This window comes from Hippoglossus hippoglossus, chromosome 6 (assembly GCF_009819705.1).
Source record: "Hippoglossus hippoglossus isolate fHipHip1 chromosome 6, fHipHip1.pri, whole genome shotgun sequence".
Classification (NCBI taxonomy): domain Eukaryota; kingdom Metazoa; phylum Chordata; class Actinopteri; order Pleuronectiformes; family Pleuronectidae; genus Hippoglossus; species Hippoglossus hippoglossus.
In genome coordinates, this window is record NC_047156.1 from 11,349,397 (window position 1) to 11,363,628 (window position 14,232).

The following is a 14,232-nucleotide window of genomic DNA, read 5'->3' on the forward strand; positions in this document are numbered from 1 at the left end:
GACGTTTGAAGGTCTGGCCAACAGTTCATCCTATCACACCTTCCTGTTGGACGAGGAGAAAGGAAGACTCATCGTCGGGGCCAAGGACCACATCTTCTCCTTCAACCTCCTCAATATCAGCAAAGACTATGCACAGGTAAAAAATCACTGTTTGATTCAGTCTGGTAGCTTCATCCTTTCACGGCTCCAGGTCTGCTTGCATCTCCATCCAGAGTGCCGGTCAGGGGCTCAGGTGTCTCGGGACTCTCTTTTCTGTTTCTACAGAAAAGTGCCCCATGAATATTTCAGACCAGAGCTGCCGCACACGATCACACACTGTGCCAGGCATGTTAGCTGCTCTCTGCACACCTGGATAAATAATGGAGCAAACTGAAACAAAGTGGATAACAAATCGCACTGTGACCCCTTCAACCCTCATGTCTACACATGCATGCTCACGAGCCGCGGCTGCATCGACTCACATCTGATAAAAATGCATTCCGAGGCAGGTGATTCTTTTCTAACATGCACAGGGAATGTGTTTGTGTTGCAGATCCCCTGGCCAGCGTCTCCCACCAGAAGAGACGAATGCAAGTGGGCAGGAAAAGATCTCTCGGTAAGAGCTAAAACCATCCATCCTGCGAGTGTGCGTGTTAGCAGGTTGCCCCTCCACTCCCACAGATGTTTGGGAAATGTTATAACGCTATTATAAACAATGTTCAATTCTGCAGGTCCAATAGTAAAACTCATGTCGTAGTTTCACTGGGATTAAACTGGATGTATGTGCTACATCTATAGGGCATTTTAATCACAGACAGTATAAGATTTGTTCCAACGTTTCAGCTCGTTTATTCCAGTGTGTTGACACATCTAATCTGTCATATGGACAAAACATCACGTAGCGAACCATAGGTCTGATCGTAATCTCAGAGCCAAGATTGAACATCATGTGACCTTAATCACTTATCAAGCCTCTGGGCACTCTGTAGAATGAAGCCAGGGAAATCATGATGCTGCTTTCTGTCAGACCTGAGGGTAGAACCGCACTGCAGGAATAAAATACATATACGGTATTCAGGGATCAGTGTTCCCATGTAATTAGACTTCAGTTGTTCTATGTTAATCTCTTAAATCTACATTCACTCCTTGGTCAAATGACTCTTCAGTAGAAACAGGTTTTTACAATCAGCAGTGACAGAAACACGACACCTGGGTGAACAAGTTCATTTCTTCTTCCTCTTCATTGTTGCAGTCCAGACGTTGATGCGCCTTTTCGATGCAACCTTATGACCCACATTGAACACCCAGGTTGTTGCACGTAAACAGCCATGAACGTTTGTGAACTTATTGTCTTTTACATCTTCGGAACTATATTCATATCGTTCAAAATGCAACACTGGCAAGTCAGCGAGATGAGGGAGCTTCTCAATTCCCGACACAAACGTGACTTACTGGCCTCTACTGGCAATGGGAAAGGAGTCAATCTTCTTTTTTTTGTGGCTTTACAATTATGAAAGCCATCAGTCTTATACTGATCCCTGCAGTAATGTATATGAGAACAAACCAGACGTACTGACACATCTGGGATTTCTAAAGTTGCGCAGTGTATTTATTTGTTCAGTGTAAGAATATTTCATTAACTTTGATGGGTTGAAGTTAAAATTTCATCCAAAACATCTTGTGTGGTTGCATTTTAGGATCCAGGGCCTTTTCAGCCTCCTTACCTTACTCAACCCTTGCATGACAAGCCAAGCATCACATCTCCCTGTATCTGGCCAAGTGCAGTTTTAGAGACGGCCTGTGTGGTGTGGTGAAACTCTGTGTAAACACACTGAGAGGCTGTCTCTTCTCCCTAAAAAGCGGTGTTATGAATTCTATCTTCAATACAGCCCAAGGCAAAAGGCTAGAATGTCAAATCATGGCTCTACTGTTTATGCCTTGACTTCACAGCGTGGACATTGGCCAGAGCAGGGCGAGCTCTGTCCTTTTACCGTTCTGTATGGCTGATTTTAAGAGCTGTGTTTTCCTATAAACATCATGGGATTGGATGAATATAACTCCCTGAGGGGTGGTCCTTTTCACTGTGGAGCTGGAGGAGAGTGAGAATGAAAGGGAGGTGCAGAGAGACTGGGAAGCAGAGAGGAAAGAGAAAGATAAATGGTGTGAAAGGTCTGATGACACACAAATGTAAGGGGGGAAAGGTTAGATAGGTTGCTACGCTAAATCTTTAGGTATCACAGTGCAAATACAATAGGTAGATATATATACTGGGACACAGCTTGCAATAAATATGTAATACTTACGTAAATCCTCGGAAAGACAGCTGCCTAAATGACAACAGAGGCTTACACAAAGAGAGATTGCTGCCTGCCGATGACCCAGTAAAGCCAGATGTACTTAGTCATGCATAATTTGTGGCGGTATTCTTATTTTTTTCAGCGGTTTTTTTTTTTTCCAACTCTATGCAATGACATATCCAGTTTTATTCGAGGTCAGGTTTGCTCAAACACGTGCTGCCAGGGCACAAGGAAATGCGCCATATGGCCCCGAGCAATGCATACGACTTATAAAGATGCCGGTTGTGCTTCAGACACACATACACACACACATAAACACAAGAAGAGACAAAACTACTAAATAAAGCACATTATACAGTATATACTGTAACATTATGAAACATAACTAGAATCTGTTACATCACTGTTGCACTGACAGACCAACATTAAATCAATGTAAAGTAATATTATTCTGGCTGGTATGGGATTATTATGGTTAAGCTTTGTTTACTGTGTTGTTTGTTATTATGATGTCATTCGTATTTTCCCATAACTCCATGGGAAATTACATCGCCCATGTCGCTGAGTTCATCGAGAACAAGTCGAGCACGTGTGTGAGCGATGTTTGGTAGAAAGTGGCGAGTAGACTGTGAAACTGTGGCTTTAAAAGGGTTTTGCATCAATGTGAATCAATCCTGATGCTTTTTCTTTTCTGTCTCAGAGGGAGTGCTCAAATTTCGTTAAGGTGTTGCAGCCGTTCAACCAAACCCACCTGTACGTGTGTGGGACCGGAGCCTTCCACCCTGTGTGCTCCTACCTGGAGGTGGGCAAGAAACCAGAGGTAAAGACACACGCTGCAAACTGTATCTATTACTGCCTCCACTTTCTGTCAAAAAGCAATTATGCATCATTTTGGTTTTGAGCTATAAAAAGTAAACTGGGTTTTGGAAAGTTCAAGCATTTGAAATTTGGGTGTGAGCTCATTCTCCTCCTAACAAATAATGTGCTAAGTACATAAAAATGGTTCCATTTAGCAAACTGAGGTGGAAAATTAAACTCAGGGTTTCACAGACTGCAGGATTTCCAATGCACCACTCATAACATGGAACTTATGTGTGGGTTCATTCGAGTATGAGCAAAGGAAATTGCTCTTCTCCTCCTTCAAATGTCACTGAGTCAGACACATAAATGTGCATTTCCTATTCATTAGATGGCTATTTACGGACAATTAGAGGCAGGAAGTATCTCAGAGGAAAGCTACTTGCTGTATATAGATCAGAACCTTGAGTTGTAATTCATCTGATGGGTTTTCGTATCAGTGTTGAGGTCATCAAGTCATAAGTGAGTAATGCAATTTACTCGTTTACAGTGTGTGCTGGTGGAAACATGATTGTAAACATCTGCACTGGTCTCTCAGATTTCTCCTAATGCTTTTAATTATACAGTGTTATTTATCTGCGGGTTAAAACTTTTATTTGTCTGTTGTTTAAATGGTTGTTAAAACAGCTACTTGTTTTTTGGGGGGGGATAACTGCACTTTTTTTCTGTGATTCATGTGTGAAGCATTTAGCAACAATCATGGTTTAGAAATTATTTTATGGACAATTGTGCTTATTTTGCTAAATCCCCGCAATTGTCTCACTAACTGAATGTGCCAAAGTTCCGGGGTTTCCCAGAGAAACCAGCTCCTGATGTTCCTCCTCTGTTTCTATGTTCAGGACAGTGTGTTCAGACTGGAGCCTCACGTTGAAAATGGCCGGGGGAAGAGTCCCTATGATCCCAAGTTGCTCACTGCCTCCATGCTGCTCGGTGAGTTTAAAGAACGGATGCCCGGTGCTGCTCTTCTGTGTGTTACAGCAAGGTCATATAAAAACCTGGGAGTCACGAAAACACCCCTCTGCACCTCCGCTCTTTCATTTCAGCTGATGTAACGTGTGTAAAGTAAATGTGAATGACAGAACAGGGGGATTCCTGTCATTCATTACAAGCGGATATGCTCTGTAGTTTGTATTTACGCACTGGGAACCCCCTCATTGACAGCCCTGTAAACTCTATTTCCAATCTGGATATACCTCTTTCAAGTGGTGGGTGTGAATTGCCGATGACACTTAACTTTATATTGTGAGTTTTCTTCACACTGAATCCTCGATTTTATTTTCACCAAATAAAGCAGGACTGTGTGAACATGCCTTCCCTCTTTACCCCCAATCCTCACCAGTCACATTGTGTTACAGCTCGCCATTTAACCCAGCAGATGGCTATTTTCTAGCCCGTCTCCCCTCATCTCCTCTCCGCTTTCTCTCTCTCCCCCCCTCACAGTATGATTATGTACTCCCCCTTTATCACACCTCTGTCCTCTCCCTCCTCATCGGTCCCTCCAGCCGTTCCTCCTTCCCTCGCCTCTCCCTCTCGGCCCTGCCCACTGTGGTAATGTCAATTTCACACCCCTGATGTTCATCACGGCTGTCACTGTCTGTTGTCTCTCAGGACTCCACTTCTTACCTGTGCTGCTGAGCCCCTGAACAAGGCCTAAGAGTTTAACTCCTGCATCACTACCCACAACCTGTGTTCTCTTGCTAACACTATTAATTCCTTGTTCTCTCAGATGGGGAATTGTACGCTGGAACGTCAGCTGACTTCATGGGGCGGGACTTTGCCATTTTTCGCACTCTTGGCAATCATCACCCAATCAGGACAGAGCAACACGACTCCCGGTGGCTCAATGGTGAGAGAAAACAGGGGAACCATTGCCATGGACCATATTCATGATGGGTTTTAAAAAATATTGTTGTAGAGTTGAAATAGCAAGTTGACTCTCAAATCTCACTTTTATTTTTGTTGGATCTGAGCTTAGCTTTCCATACACTTGACGGGGTCGACTTAGTTTGGCATGTTTCCTGTTTATCAAATTGAAAATGTATTATATTTATCAAACAGACTGTATTTAGTAGACTACCTCAAGAATCTGCTCTGACTTTGTTTTATATTCATTTTCTACCATTTGACATTTTATCAGTAGCTGTAACACAACTTTTTACTTCTATGCAGATGACACTCTGTGCTTGTCTGCCATATATAATGAAATCAGCAATCTCACTAACCTTGATCTCAATGAGAGATGATGCCCCAAACTTTTCTCAAATCAGGATGAGATGGTCCCTCTTTTTCAGCCACATACTATTACTGTAATTCCTATTTTACTCTTAATTCAGTCAAAAATCTAAAGCTTATCTGGTGACTCAAAAGTTTGCATTTAATTGCTTACCACCTTGATTTATGTATCTTTATATGTGTCTCTGGATGTGTTGCAGATCCCAGGTTTGTGGGCATTCATCCGATTCCAGAGAGTGACAACCCGGAAGACGATAAAATCTACCTGTTCTTCAGGGAGAATGCCATGGATGGAGAGCACGCTGGGAAGGCCACACACGCTCGCATCGGACAGCTCTGCAAAGTACGACACGCACGCTAACACCAACACACAGTCACACAGGCTGGCTCCCACAAAAGAACACACACAAAAGGAGAGAGACAATGGCACACAGACGCTTTCACGCCAGCATTATGCCAAATAGCCGCTGTATCTGGAAAAACACTTGACCGGTGTCTGAGTGGCTTTTATAATGGCAGCTTTCAGGGGCTGTTATCTGGGATTATTTTTAGCCTGGAGAAGAGTGGGCTTTGTTGTGCTCGGTGCAATCACCCCCAAAGACAGAAACCTGAGAGAAACGTTAAATGTCACTGGAACCTGAGAGGAAAAGAACCTGTCAATGGCAGCACTGTTATCCTAATGTCAAGCTTTGGCACTGATTGGATCCTCCACACCCTCCAGCTCCTGGGGATGTTTGTCAAATCACTGGACCTGTATCAGGTGTTATGCTGCGAATCCGATTCGTATCCATTGAGCTGGAAAACACCAAACTGACTTCAGATCTGTAGAGTGAACCTCAGCCCCTCCATCTATGTAGCTGCATATCATGCCTCCTTCATAAAGGCCTGATTAACCAGAATGCCAGGAATCTGCTGTCCTCATCACAAGACAAACCATCCGTTATGCAAGATGTGGTATTAATTGGGGCCTGTGGACTTGCTGTCATAAATCAACACCAAGAGGGACAAGTTTTTATGAGTTAGCATTTTGTGCTTGTGTTTGTGTGCTATTTGGAAAACAACCACTACACTGTAAGGCACACAGACACAGATTGTTAGGCTGCGTGGTGGAAGATCAGAGTATTTTGTTTTTGTTCACTCCACCTTAAAATCAATTATTTCTACGTATATATATAGTACATATTGAGGGAAAATAATTCCTGTGCATATTTTTGTATATCACCTTCAACAAAAAAATAATATAGTTTGCCTTATGTGTTTTACACAAGCTATATTTTATACAGTGAGCTGTTAAATATGTAAGTTTAAAGTATATATAATGCAAAGAATGACCATTGGCGACAGTTTTGTTATTTGACTGTAAAAAGTAATAGAATCAACAAATGTTTTTATTTACTATAGAAACCATGAGTTACTTCATGACCTGATCTTAAAAGCTCTCTACTTTACCCTTGTCGAGAAAATGTATGCACATGTAAGAAGGTATCAAGAGGCTTTGATAATCCATGTCTCTACATAAACTACACGTTCAAACCTTTAACAGAATATGACAGTTTTCCTCACTTTTTCCACATCTGCTGTTGAATTAGTGACAAGCTTGTGTCAGTAGTAAACTTTAAATTAAACGACAGCATCAGTGTTATAGGTTATGGGCAGTGCTCGTGCTCTGTATCCAGCCAACAAGACAGACTCTCACCTCACTTAACCAGAGGCTAATGAGGTATATCCTCTCCCTTCAGCAGTAATGGAATGACAAGTCTTCATAGCTACATATAACATCTACAGCTAAAGTTTTGTTCTTTTCATCTTCTAACACATGATGATATATTTGTATAAGCTAAGAAAGGAAATGCAACTGTGAAACTTTTAAGAGAAATCGTTTTTATGTGGCCATTAAAGGAAATGGGAAGTGATTGAAAATGAACGATAATCCTGTAGCTTCCAGATAATTGAACCTCCCTGCTGAACCTGTGCCTGTGATCTGTCCAACAGAATGACTTGGGAGGTCACAGGAGTCTCGTCAACAAGTGGACCACCTTCTTGAAAGCTCGGCTCATTTGCTCGGTGCCTGGCAGCAACGGAATAGACACCCACTTCGATGAACTACGTGAGTGATTGCTCCGGCACCTGGAAACTTGTCTCACACATCATCACACGGAGATGAATTTCCACCTTCTCAGTGGAGGATAAATCTGTAATGTGTATTACCTTCTCTTTCAGAGGACGTTTTCCTCATGAGCACAAAGGATCCCAAGAGCCCAATCATCTACGCAGCTTTTACCACTTCCAGGTACTTTGGCTGACAATGGAATAGTTTTTGCCGAGTGCATGATCTGTGTTTTGAACAAAGACCTCACCTTTCTTTCTCTTGACTCGTTCTTTCTGCCCATTAGCAACATCTTCAAAGGTTCAGCTGTCTGTATGTACAGCATGACAGACATCAGGAGAGTGTTTCTGGGTCCTTACGCTCACAGAGACGGACCCAACTATCAGTGGGTGCCCTTCCAGGGACGTGTTCCCTACCCCCGGCCTGGCACAGTGAGTCCTATGCTCTTAATTGGATCTTAAAGCTGATTCTTCTTCACATCCTAAGTGTTTTAACAATGATCTCCCTCCACAGTGTCCAAGCAAGACATTCGGAGGCTTTGATACAACTAAGGACCTCCCTGATGAGGTGGTGACCTTTGCCAGGAGCCACCCTGCCATGTTCAACCCCATCTACCCCATTAACAACCGACCAATCATAGTCAAAACGGATGTGGACTACCAGTTCACCCAGATAGTGGTGGATAAAGTAGAAGCTGAAGATGGCCAATATGATGTTATGTTCATAGGCACAGGTACACAGCCATCAAGTGATTGACAGAAATATAAGGATAAACATACCCGACAGAGCAGATATTAACTCAGGTTGTGTGCTTCCATTGTGTGCCAGACATCGGGACGATTCTGAAAGTGGTATCAATCCCCCGAGGCTCCTGGCATGACCTGGAGGAGGTGCTGTTGGAGGAAATGACTGTGTTTAGAGTAAGTCATACTCTCGTCAGATGCTATACATGATGTACCAGGGTTAATTATGACTGATCATTGAATGTTGCCTGATAATTATTTTCTATTATGTTTTTATTTCTTACAGGAGCCAACAGCCATTACAGCCATGGAACTTTCAACCAAACAGGTATTGACCGTAGTTCTTAAATTAAATGAAATTAAATTTAAAGTCATCTTTAAATTAAAACCCAATGAAAAATAAATGTAAATAAAATCATATCTAACTATAGGGACATGTTTAGTAGAACAAAACATGAGGGTTATTCTGCAAGATAATATTTCCTCAGTTATGAGTTGAGTGAAAGTAATAGATAATTCCACTGAGTTGCTGCACGGGAAATGATGAAATATGAAAAATGTTGCAAGTGACCAATGTGTCTGTAAAACCAGTCTCTTAGAGAGTGAAAAGCTTTTCCTCATATTGATGCATCTTGCTGTGGCGCTGAAAGACAGAGCAAGGAGACTCTTGTCTGCAGATTTTAAACACTTTGAGATAAACCAAATCTCATCGCACAGAGACGATCTTTCCACATTCCTGAACACGGGCCGTCCATGACCCAAGCCGAAATTGCAGCTTGTAAGAATGTCTGAGTCTTTGTCTCTTCTGCCTGCACAGCAACAACTGTACCTGGGCTCAGACATCGGCGTTTCCCAGATGCCTTTGCATCGGTGTGAGGTTTACGGGAAGGCCTGTGCTGAATGCTGCCTGGCGAGGGACCCGTACTGTGCATGGGACGGCACTGAGTGCTCCAGATACTTTCCCATGGCCAAGAGGTACTGAATGCATACTCCACATTCATGATTATCATGTTGCCACCCTGCCATCGCATTTCATAAGCTGCTTGACACCTCGTACATCATGAAGAATGAGCTCTATAATCACTGAGCATGTTTTAAAAATACGATGCATCCGACCGCAGATATTTTAACGTGTGTTCAGGTAAGGACCTTGAATTGTTGAAGTTAAAAACAAGTTGCTAGTAGCACAGTTAGGATTTTCTATGTCTCATCAGAAAAAGTCAATTAATTCACTGTAAAAGTTCAGTGGACACATGTAACCGGAGAATAAGAGCAACCTGCTTTAGATTTAAACACTCCAAATTTAGAACACATGTGTGAGTACTTGTTTAGTTGTTTAAGGGTTGAATTTGTTTAAGATATAGATTGAACTTTATAGAAGTAAAACCGAACTATATATATAGAAGTGGTTTCATGTTCAGATTGAGGACATGTGCAGCCTGTGCAGACTGTGATGCAGGACTGGAGCTAGAATACACTTATAGTGCAGGCTTTGTATATTTGCCAAAATCCCCCAAAGGCATGAGGTCGTATTTCGACCAGAAAGCTGGAAATATAACCTCATTTGTTTACTGTAAATGAGAATTCATGTCAGCGATGTCTGCAGGCTGTCTGGGTGAACCTGGGGTGAGGTAGGTGTTAGAGGTTCGGCGCTTGTGTGGTTGTAGTAGCGTACTGATTTTTGTGGATGTGCACATGTGTGTGGAGCCTCCCACTCACAGCTCCATGGGGCTTATTGATTCGAGTGCTCGCTGCAGAGTATCCTGTTCCGACTGTTAGTTGGACTCCAGAGTCCTGCATTCAAGAATTCAAGCAGCAAACTCCTCAGTCCTCCAATTACCAGCACACCAGCGCTCGGTCAGAACAATGGGAGACAGGGAGGGTGAAGTTACCTGTTTGCTTTGGTGTCTCCATAGTTTCTTCAATTGTTGTTTCCAGAAAATACCTGCAGGTTTGTGTTTGATACTGTACGTGAAACTCTGTCTCCTTTGCATCTGCCAACCAGAGGCTGGAGTGATTGATTAGATCTGAATTCCTCCGTTGAACACACCCTGTAATTAAAGCTATTCTATAAATGCTTATGGTGGCGCAAAGAGTTGCTGCTGTTAGTTTATCTATTGGAGTTGGCCTCCGCTGCTGCCGCACATCCAACACCACATTCAAATAAACACCTACACACACACACACACACATGTATTCCCACAAACCCATACACGCAACAGAACTGCTGAGTCATGACCGTGTTTATATTTGTGTTTCTGCAGGAGAACACGGAGACAGGATATCAGGAACGGAGACCCACTCACACAATGCTCGGATCTGCAACACAACGGTACATAAATACCATATTCGTTAATATATTCATGGATATTTTTGTAAGAACACAAAGGTGTTTTTACAAACTCTGATAAGAATCATAATAAACAGTCCAGATGACCCACTGAAACAGATAACAAACCCAACGTGTCAGGCCAGTTTTCTTGCCAAATAACAAAAGGAGCCATTGTCTTGAGGTTGTGTTTTGATCGTAGCAATGGTTTCAAAGAAGCGGCTGGGGAATGAATCCAGCTGAATGTGCTGTGGTGTGTCTGAGTGCGTTTTATGTGTTTCTGAAGATTAGAGTTGGTCCGCGTGAAGATTATAATTAACATGGTCAGAATTCCTCCGAGCCTCCTCTGTGTCGCCGAGCCCTCCACTCTGCTGCGCCGTTTATGGGCTCAGTGGTCCGATACACAGTCTTTCTTTCATAACGTCACGTTTCTTTAATTGGAGAAGAATAAAAACAAATCAGAATCTATTGAAAGTTGAGGTGGAGGAGTTAAGCCCCGCCCCAAACCCCCCCCCCCCCCCCCCCCCCCAAAAAACAAATACTTCTTTGCTAACCAGCGACACTTCTGATTGTGTGGTCCAAATCTCAGAGTTAATGTTCTATAAAGAAACAGATACATGAAAAAAGTTGTAATTCGAAATGATGAGGAGATAATAATATGTGCCAGTGGAATATGAATGGTTGAATTTACCACAGGACATAAGACACAGGACAATTACAGCAGCGGATCAATCAGAGTACCACTGACCTCACAGTGCAGAACGTCCCTGACTGGATAGAATACTTTTAAATACCTTCCAGAATAAAACCCAGATTATAGTTTCAGCCCATTTCCTGCAGCGACTGCCTCTGTGCTCATGATGACGTGTGATAAGAAAAGAGACAGGGTAATGTGAAATGATGTGAAATGCAGTCATTGTTGAAGGAACAGACAGTACTTTTCCATCAGAGAAACACTCACAACTCACAACATGTGGCTCTTCAGAGCTGTTTCCATTGTTTTTGCTTAAAAAAGGAAACACAGGACACTCAGCCATGACCACAACCAACAATATCAGCAAGAAACAAGAGGAAACCTTTACCCAAACAAACCCTTTTCTCTTTTTTTATCTAGATGAACTGAGCGGGCAGTCGACTCTGAATAAAACTGTGTATGGAGTGGAGAACAGCAGCACCTTTCTCGAATGCAGTCCCAAGTCTCAGAGAGCCCTGACTTATTGGCAGTATCAGCGTTCAACTGACGACCGCAAACAAGAGGTTGGTAAACTCCTCAACTCACACACAATCATCACATCACACAATCATCACATCACACAATCATCACATCACAAAATCATCACATCACAAAACCATCACGTCACAAAATCATCGCTTGCTAGTTCAGGCAGCCAACTTGAGCGGCACTGCCTTAATCATGTGATCTGCCTCACAATCCTCACAACTTTCCCATCGCTCCCTTGCTTAGCCTCTGCTGCTACTGCATTGGCTAAGCTGCCCCTCCACCACCCCAGCATCCTCTGACTGGGACGTTATACATTTTTGCATTAAAAAATTATATCTAGTCAAAATATTATATCTATATAATCACATCTGAGGGAGTGATGAAGATGGAGGCTAAACACCAAACACTGACTATGTTCTGCTGCAATACAAATTTCAACCGTGAGTTGTGTGACTGAAATATGCTCAGATACAATCTGAATGAATAATGATATATGTAAGTAGGAGTATTATAGAAAACACAGTAATATTTAATTAATATTTAATACCACAGATGACTCAACTGAAATACATTTTGTCAAATTAAAACAGCATGAGTCATAACAGATTAGAGTTTAATGAAGAATTGTGTCATGAGAGCTTATTTTGAAATGTTTAATTCAATTTCTTTTATCTCTTTGTCCTTCACTCTGTTTCTATCGCACACAATTTTATCACTCTACAGATCCAATCAGAGGAGCGCTTCGTCCACACCGACCAGGGGCTGCTGATTCGCACACTCAACAAGAGGGACTCCGGCATCTATCTGTGCCAGGCAGTGGAGCACGGCTTCATGCAGACACTTCTGAAGGTGACCTTGGAGGTCATTGACACCGAGCGCCTGGAGGATTTGCTGCATCGCGACGAGGAGGCCGCAGCCAGTGCCCCCGCCCTGGAATTTTCCTCACCTCGAGAAACTCCGAATCAAAAGCTGTGGTACCGAGACTTCTTATCTTTGGTGAATCACCCAACCCTGAACACCGTGGATGAGTTCTGCGAGCAGGTTTGGAAGAGGGAGAGGAAGCACAGGAGGCAGAAAGCCCAACTGGTGCAGCAGGGACAAATGCACCAGCAGCAGCAGCAGCAGCAGCAGAAGGTGCTGGTGAACCCTCACACCCACATGCACGCCCAGGGGCTGGCAGCCAAGTGGAAACACCTGCAAGAGAGGCAGAAGGGCCGTAACCGCAGGACCCATGAACTGGAGAGGGCCCCCCGCAGTGTCTGACCCATAAACCTTAACTTTTAACGCCCAAAACCTGAAACCGCACCCAGTTCTCATTCTGTAACCCCGATTAACTTACCCAGCTTCTATCTTCATATTAAGATACAGACTTTTCCCACAAAGACTGGATAGAAAAGTTAAACTGGAAAAAAAAGGTAATGTAATTCCCCCATGTGCTGGCTGGTGTGTTTTAATGCGTGGGCAGCCATATTTATGGTGTGCCTGGACAGAGGACTGCAGGAAACAGGATGTTATATCACATCAGAACTGTTGGAGCATATTATCTCAGCTGGCCTCTGTGGCCCGAGCACTGCAGAGGGTCGGTGTCAACCTGCAACACAAACTGGGTACACACAGTATAGGCACGACTGACTCCACGTCCAGGTGGCTGTGTCGATGGCACCGTCGCATGGCATGCTATAGGTGTCTTTGTGGGTGTGAAAACTAAATAGATACCCACACATACCCCGATAACTGCTTTTCTACTTCACAAATATGAACGAAGAGGAAAACGGGATTGTATTAAAGACGGGTCTGGAGAGTGAACGGACAAAAAAAAAAGAAAAAAAGCACAAGATGGGATACTTGGTCATTTCTGGTATTATTCATGGTTAAATCAGTCGACACGAGAGAAGACATTTGCCCGAGCACTGCAAAGGAACTGGGAGCAACCGTCACTGTTTGTTGACGAATATTATTATGTAGCTAAGATGTGTAAATACTGTAATCTATTACGTCTCCTCAAACTAAAGGGAATGGCTTGCGGTTGTTGTGACTCTTCGTATCGTTTCCCCAGATAGAAATGTATTTAAGAGAAAGTCTTTTCTTTCAGCAGCAGTTGTAAGCAGGGAGATTTTGTACCAGTCTGCGTGTGTACACCCGAGATAAGCTTCACCGAACGAGACGGGTGTTCGTGATTCTGTTCTGTTTTTTGAACCATTGAAATTTCTTCCAGTGTCATTTACAGACCGCCATCGTCCGCCAACTGCATCGTGTCAATGCACAACATGTTTGTTTAAGTATGATTTGTACACACTTTGTTTCCACTACATGTGTATTTATTGATATACAATAATGTACATTGGGAAAATATTGTTTTTTGATTTCCGGGCTTTTATTTTTTCGCAATTTATCATTTGATTTGATGGATTTGATTTACTGGACCAATCACTTTAAGTTACTGTGTTATCAAAGAGTAAGTAAAG

At 42.9% G+C, this 14,232-nt stretch overlaps 1 protein-coding gene across 4 annotated transcripts in view; it reads left to right on the forward strand.

Annotated features, from left to right (window-relative positions):
- The window catches only part of sema3ab (sema domain, immunoglobulin domain (Ig), short basic domain, secreted, (semaphorin) 3Ab), a 22,477-nt gene extending 8,755 nt beyond the window's left edge, over nt 1-13,722 (forward strand). For 2 of the 4 annotated variants that reach the window (XM_034587944.1, XM_034587945.1), the window contains exons 2-17: nt 1-136; nt 533-595; nt 2,977-3,096; nt 3,974-4,064; nt 4,861-4,980; nt 5,567-5,709; nt 7,359-7,473; nt 7,587-7,656; nt 7,760-7,904; nt 7,987-8,206; nt 8,302-8,393; nt 8,503-8,544; nt 9,034-9,191; nt 10,481-10,548; nt 11,660-11,802; nt 12,491-13,722. The exon at nt 1-136 is cut by the window's left edge and continues 25 nt beyond it. In XM_034587944.1, the coding sequence (XP_034443835.1) occupies nt 1-136; nt 533-595; nt 2,977-3,096; nt 3,974-4,064; nt 4,861-4,980; nt 5,567-5,709; nt 7,359-7,473; nt 7,587-7,656; nt 7,760-7,904; nt 7,987-8,206; nt 8,302-8,393; nt 8,503-8,544; nt 9,034-9,191; nt 10,481-10,548; nt 11,660-11,802; nt 12,491-13,030 (2,266 nt within the window). In that variant the 3' untranslated portion in view covers nt 13,031-13,722. The remainder of the gene's footprint in view (nt 137-532; nt 596-2,976; nt 3,097-3,973; nt 4,065-4,860; nt 4,981-5,566; nt 5,710-7,358; nt 7,474-7,586; nt 7,657-7,759; nt 7,905-7,986; nt 8,207-8,301; nt 8,394-8,502; nt 8,545-9,033; nt 9,192-10,480; nt 10,549-11,659; nt 11,803-12,490) is intronic. The other 2 variants (XM_034587942.1, XM_034587943.1) reach the window with 1 other exon arrangement.
- The last annotated feature ends 510 nt before the right edge of the window (nt 13,723-14,232 follow it).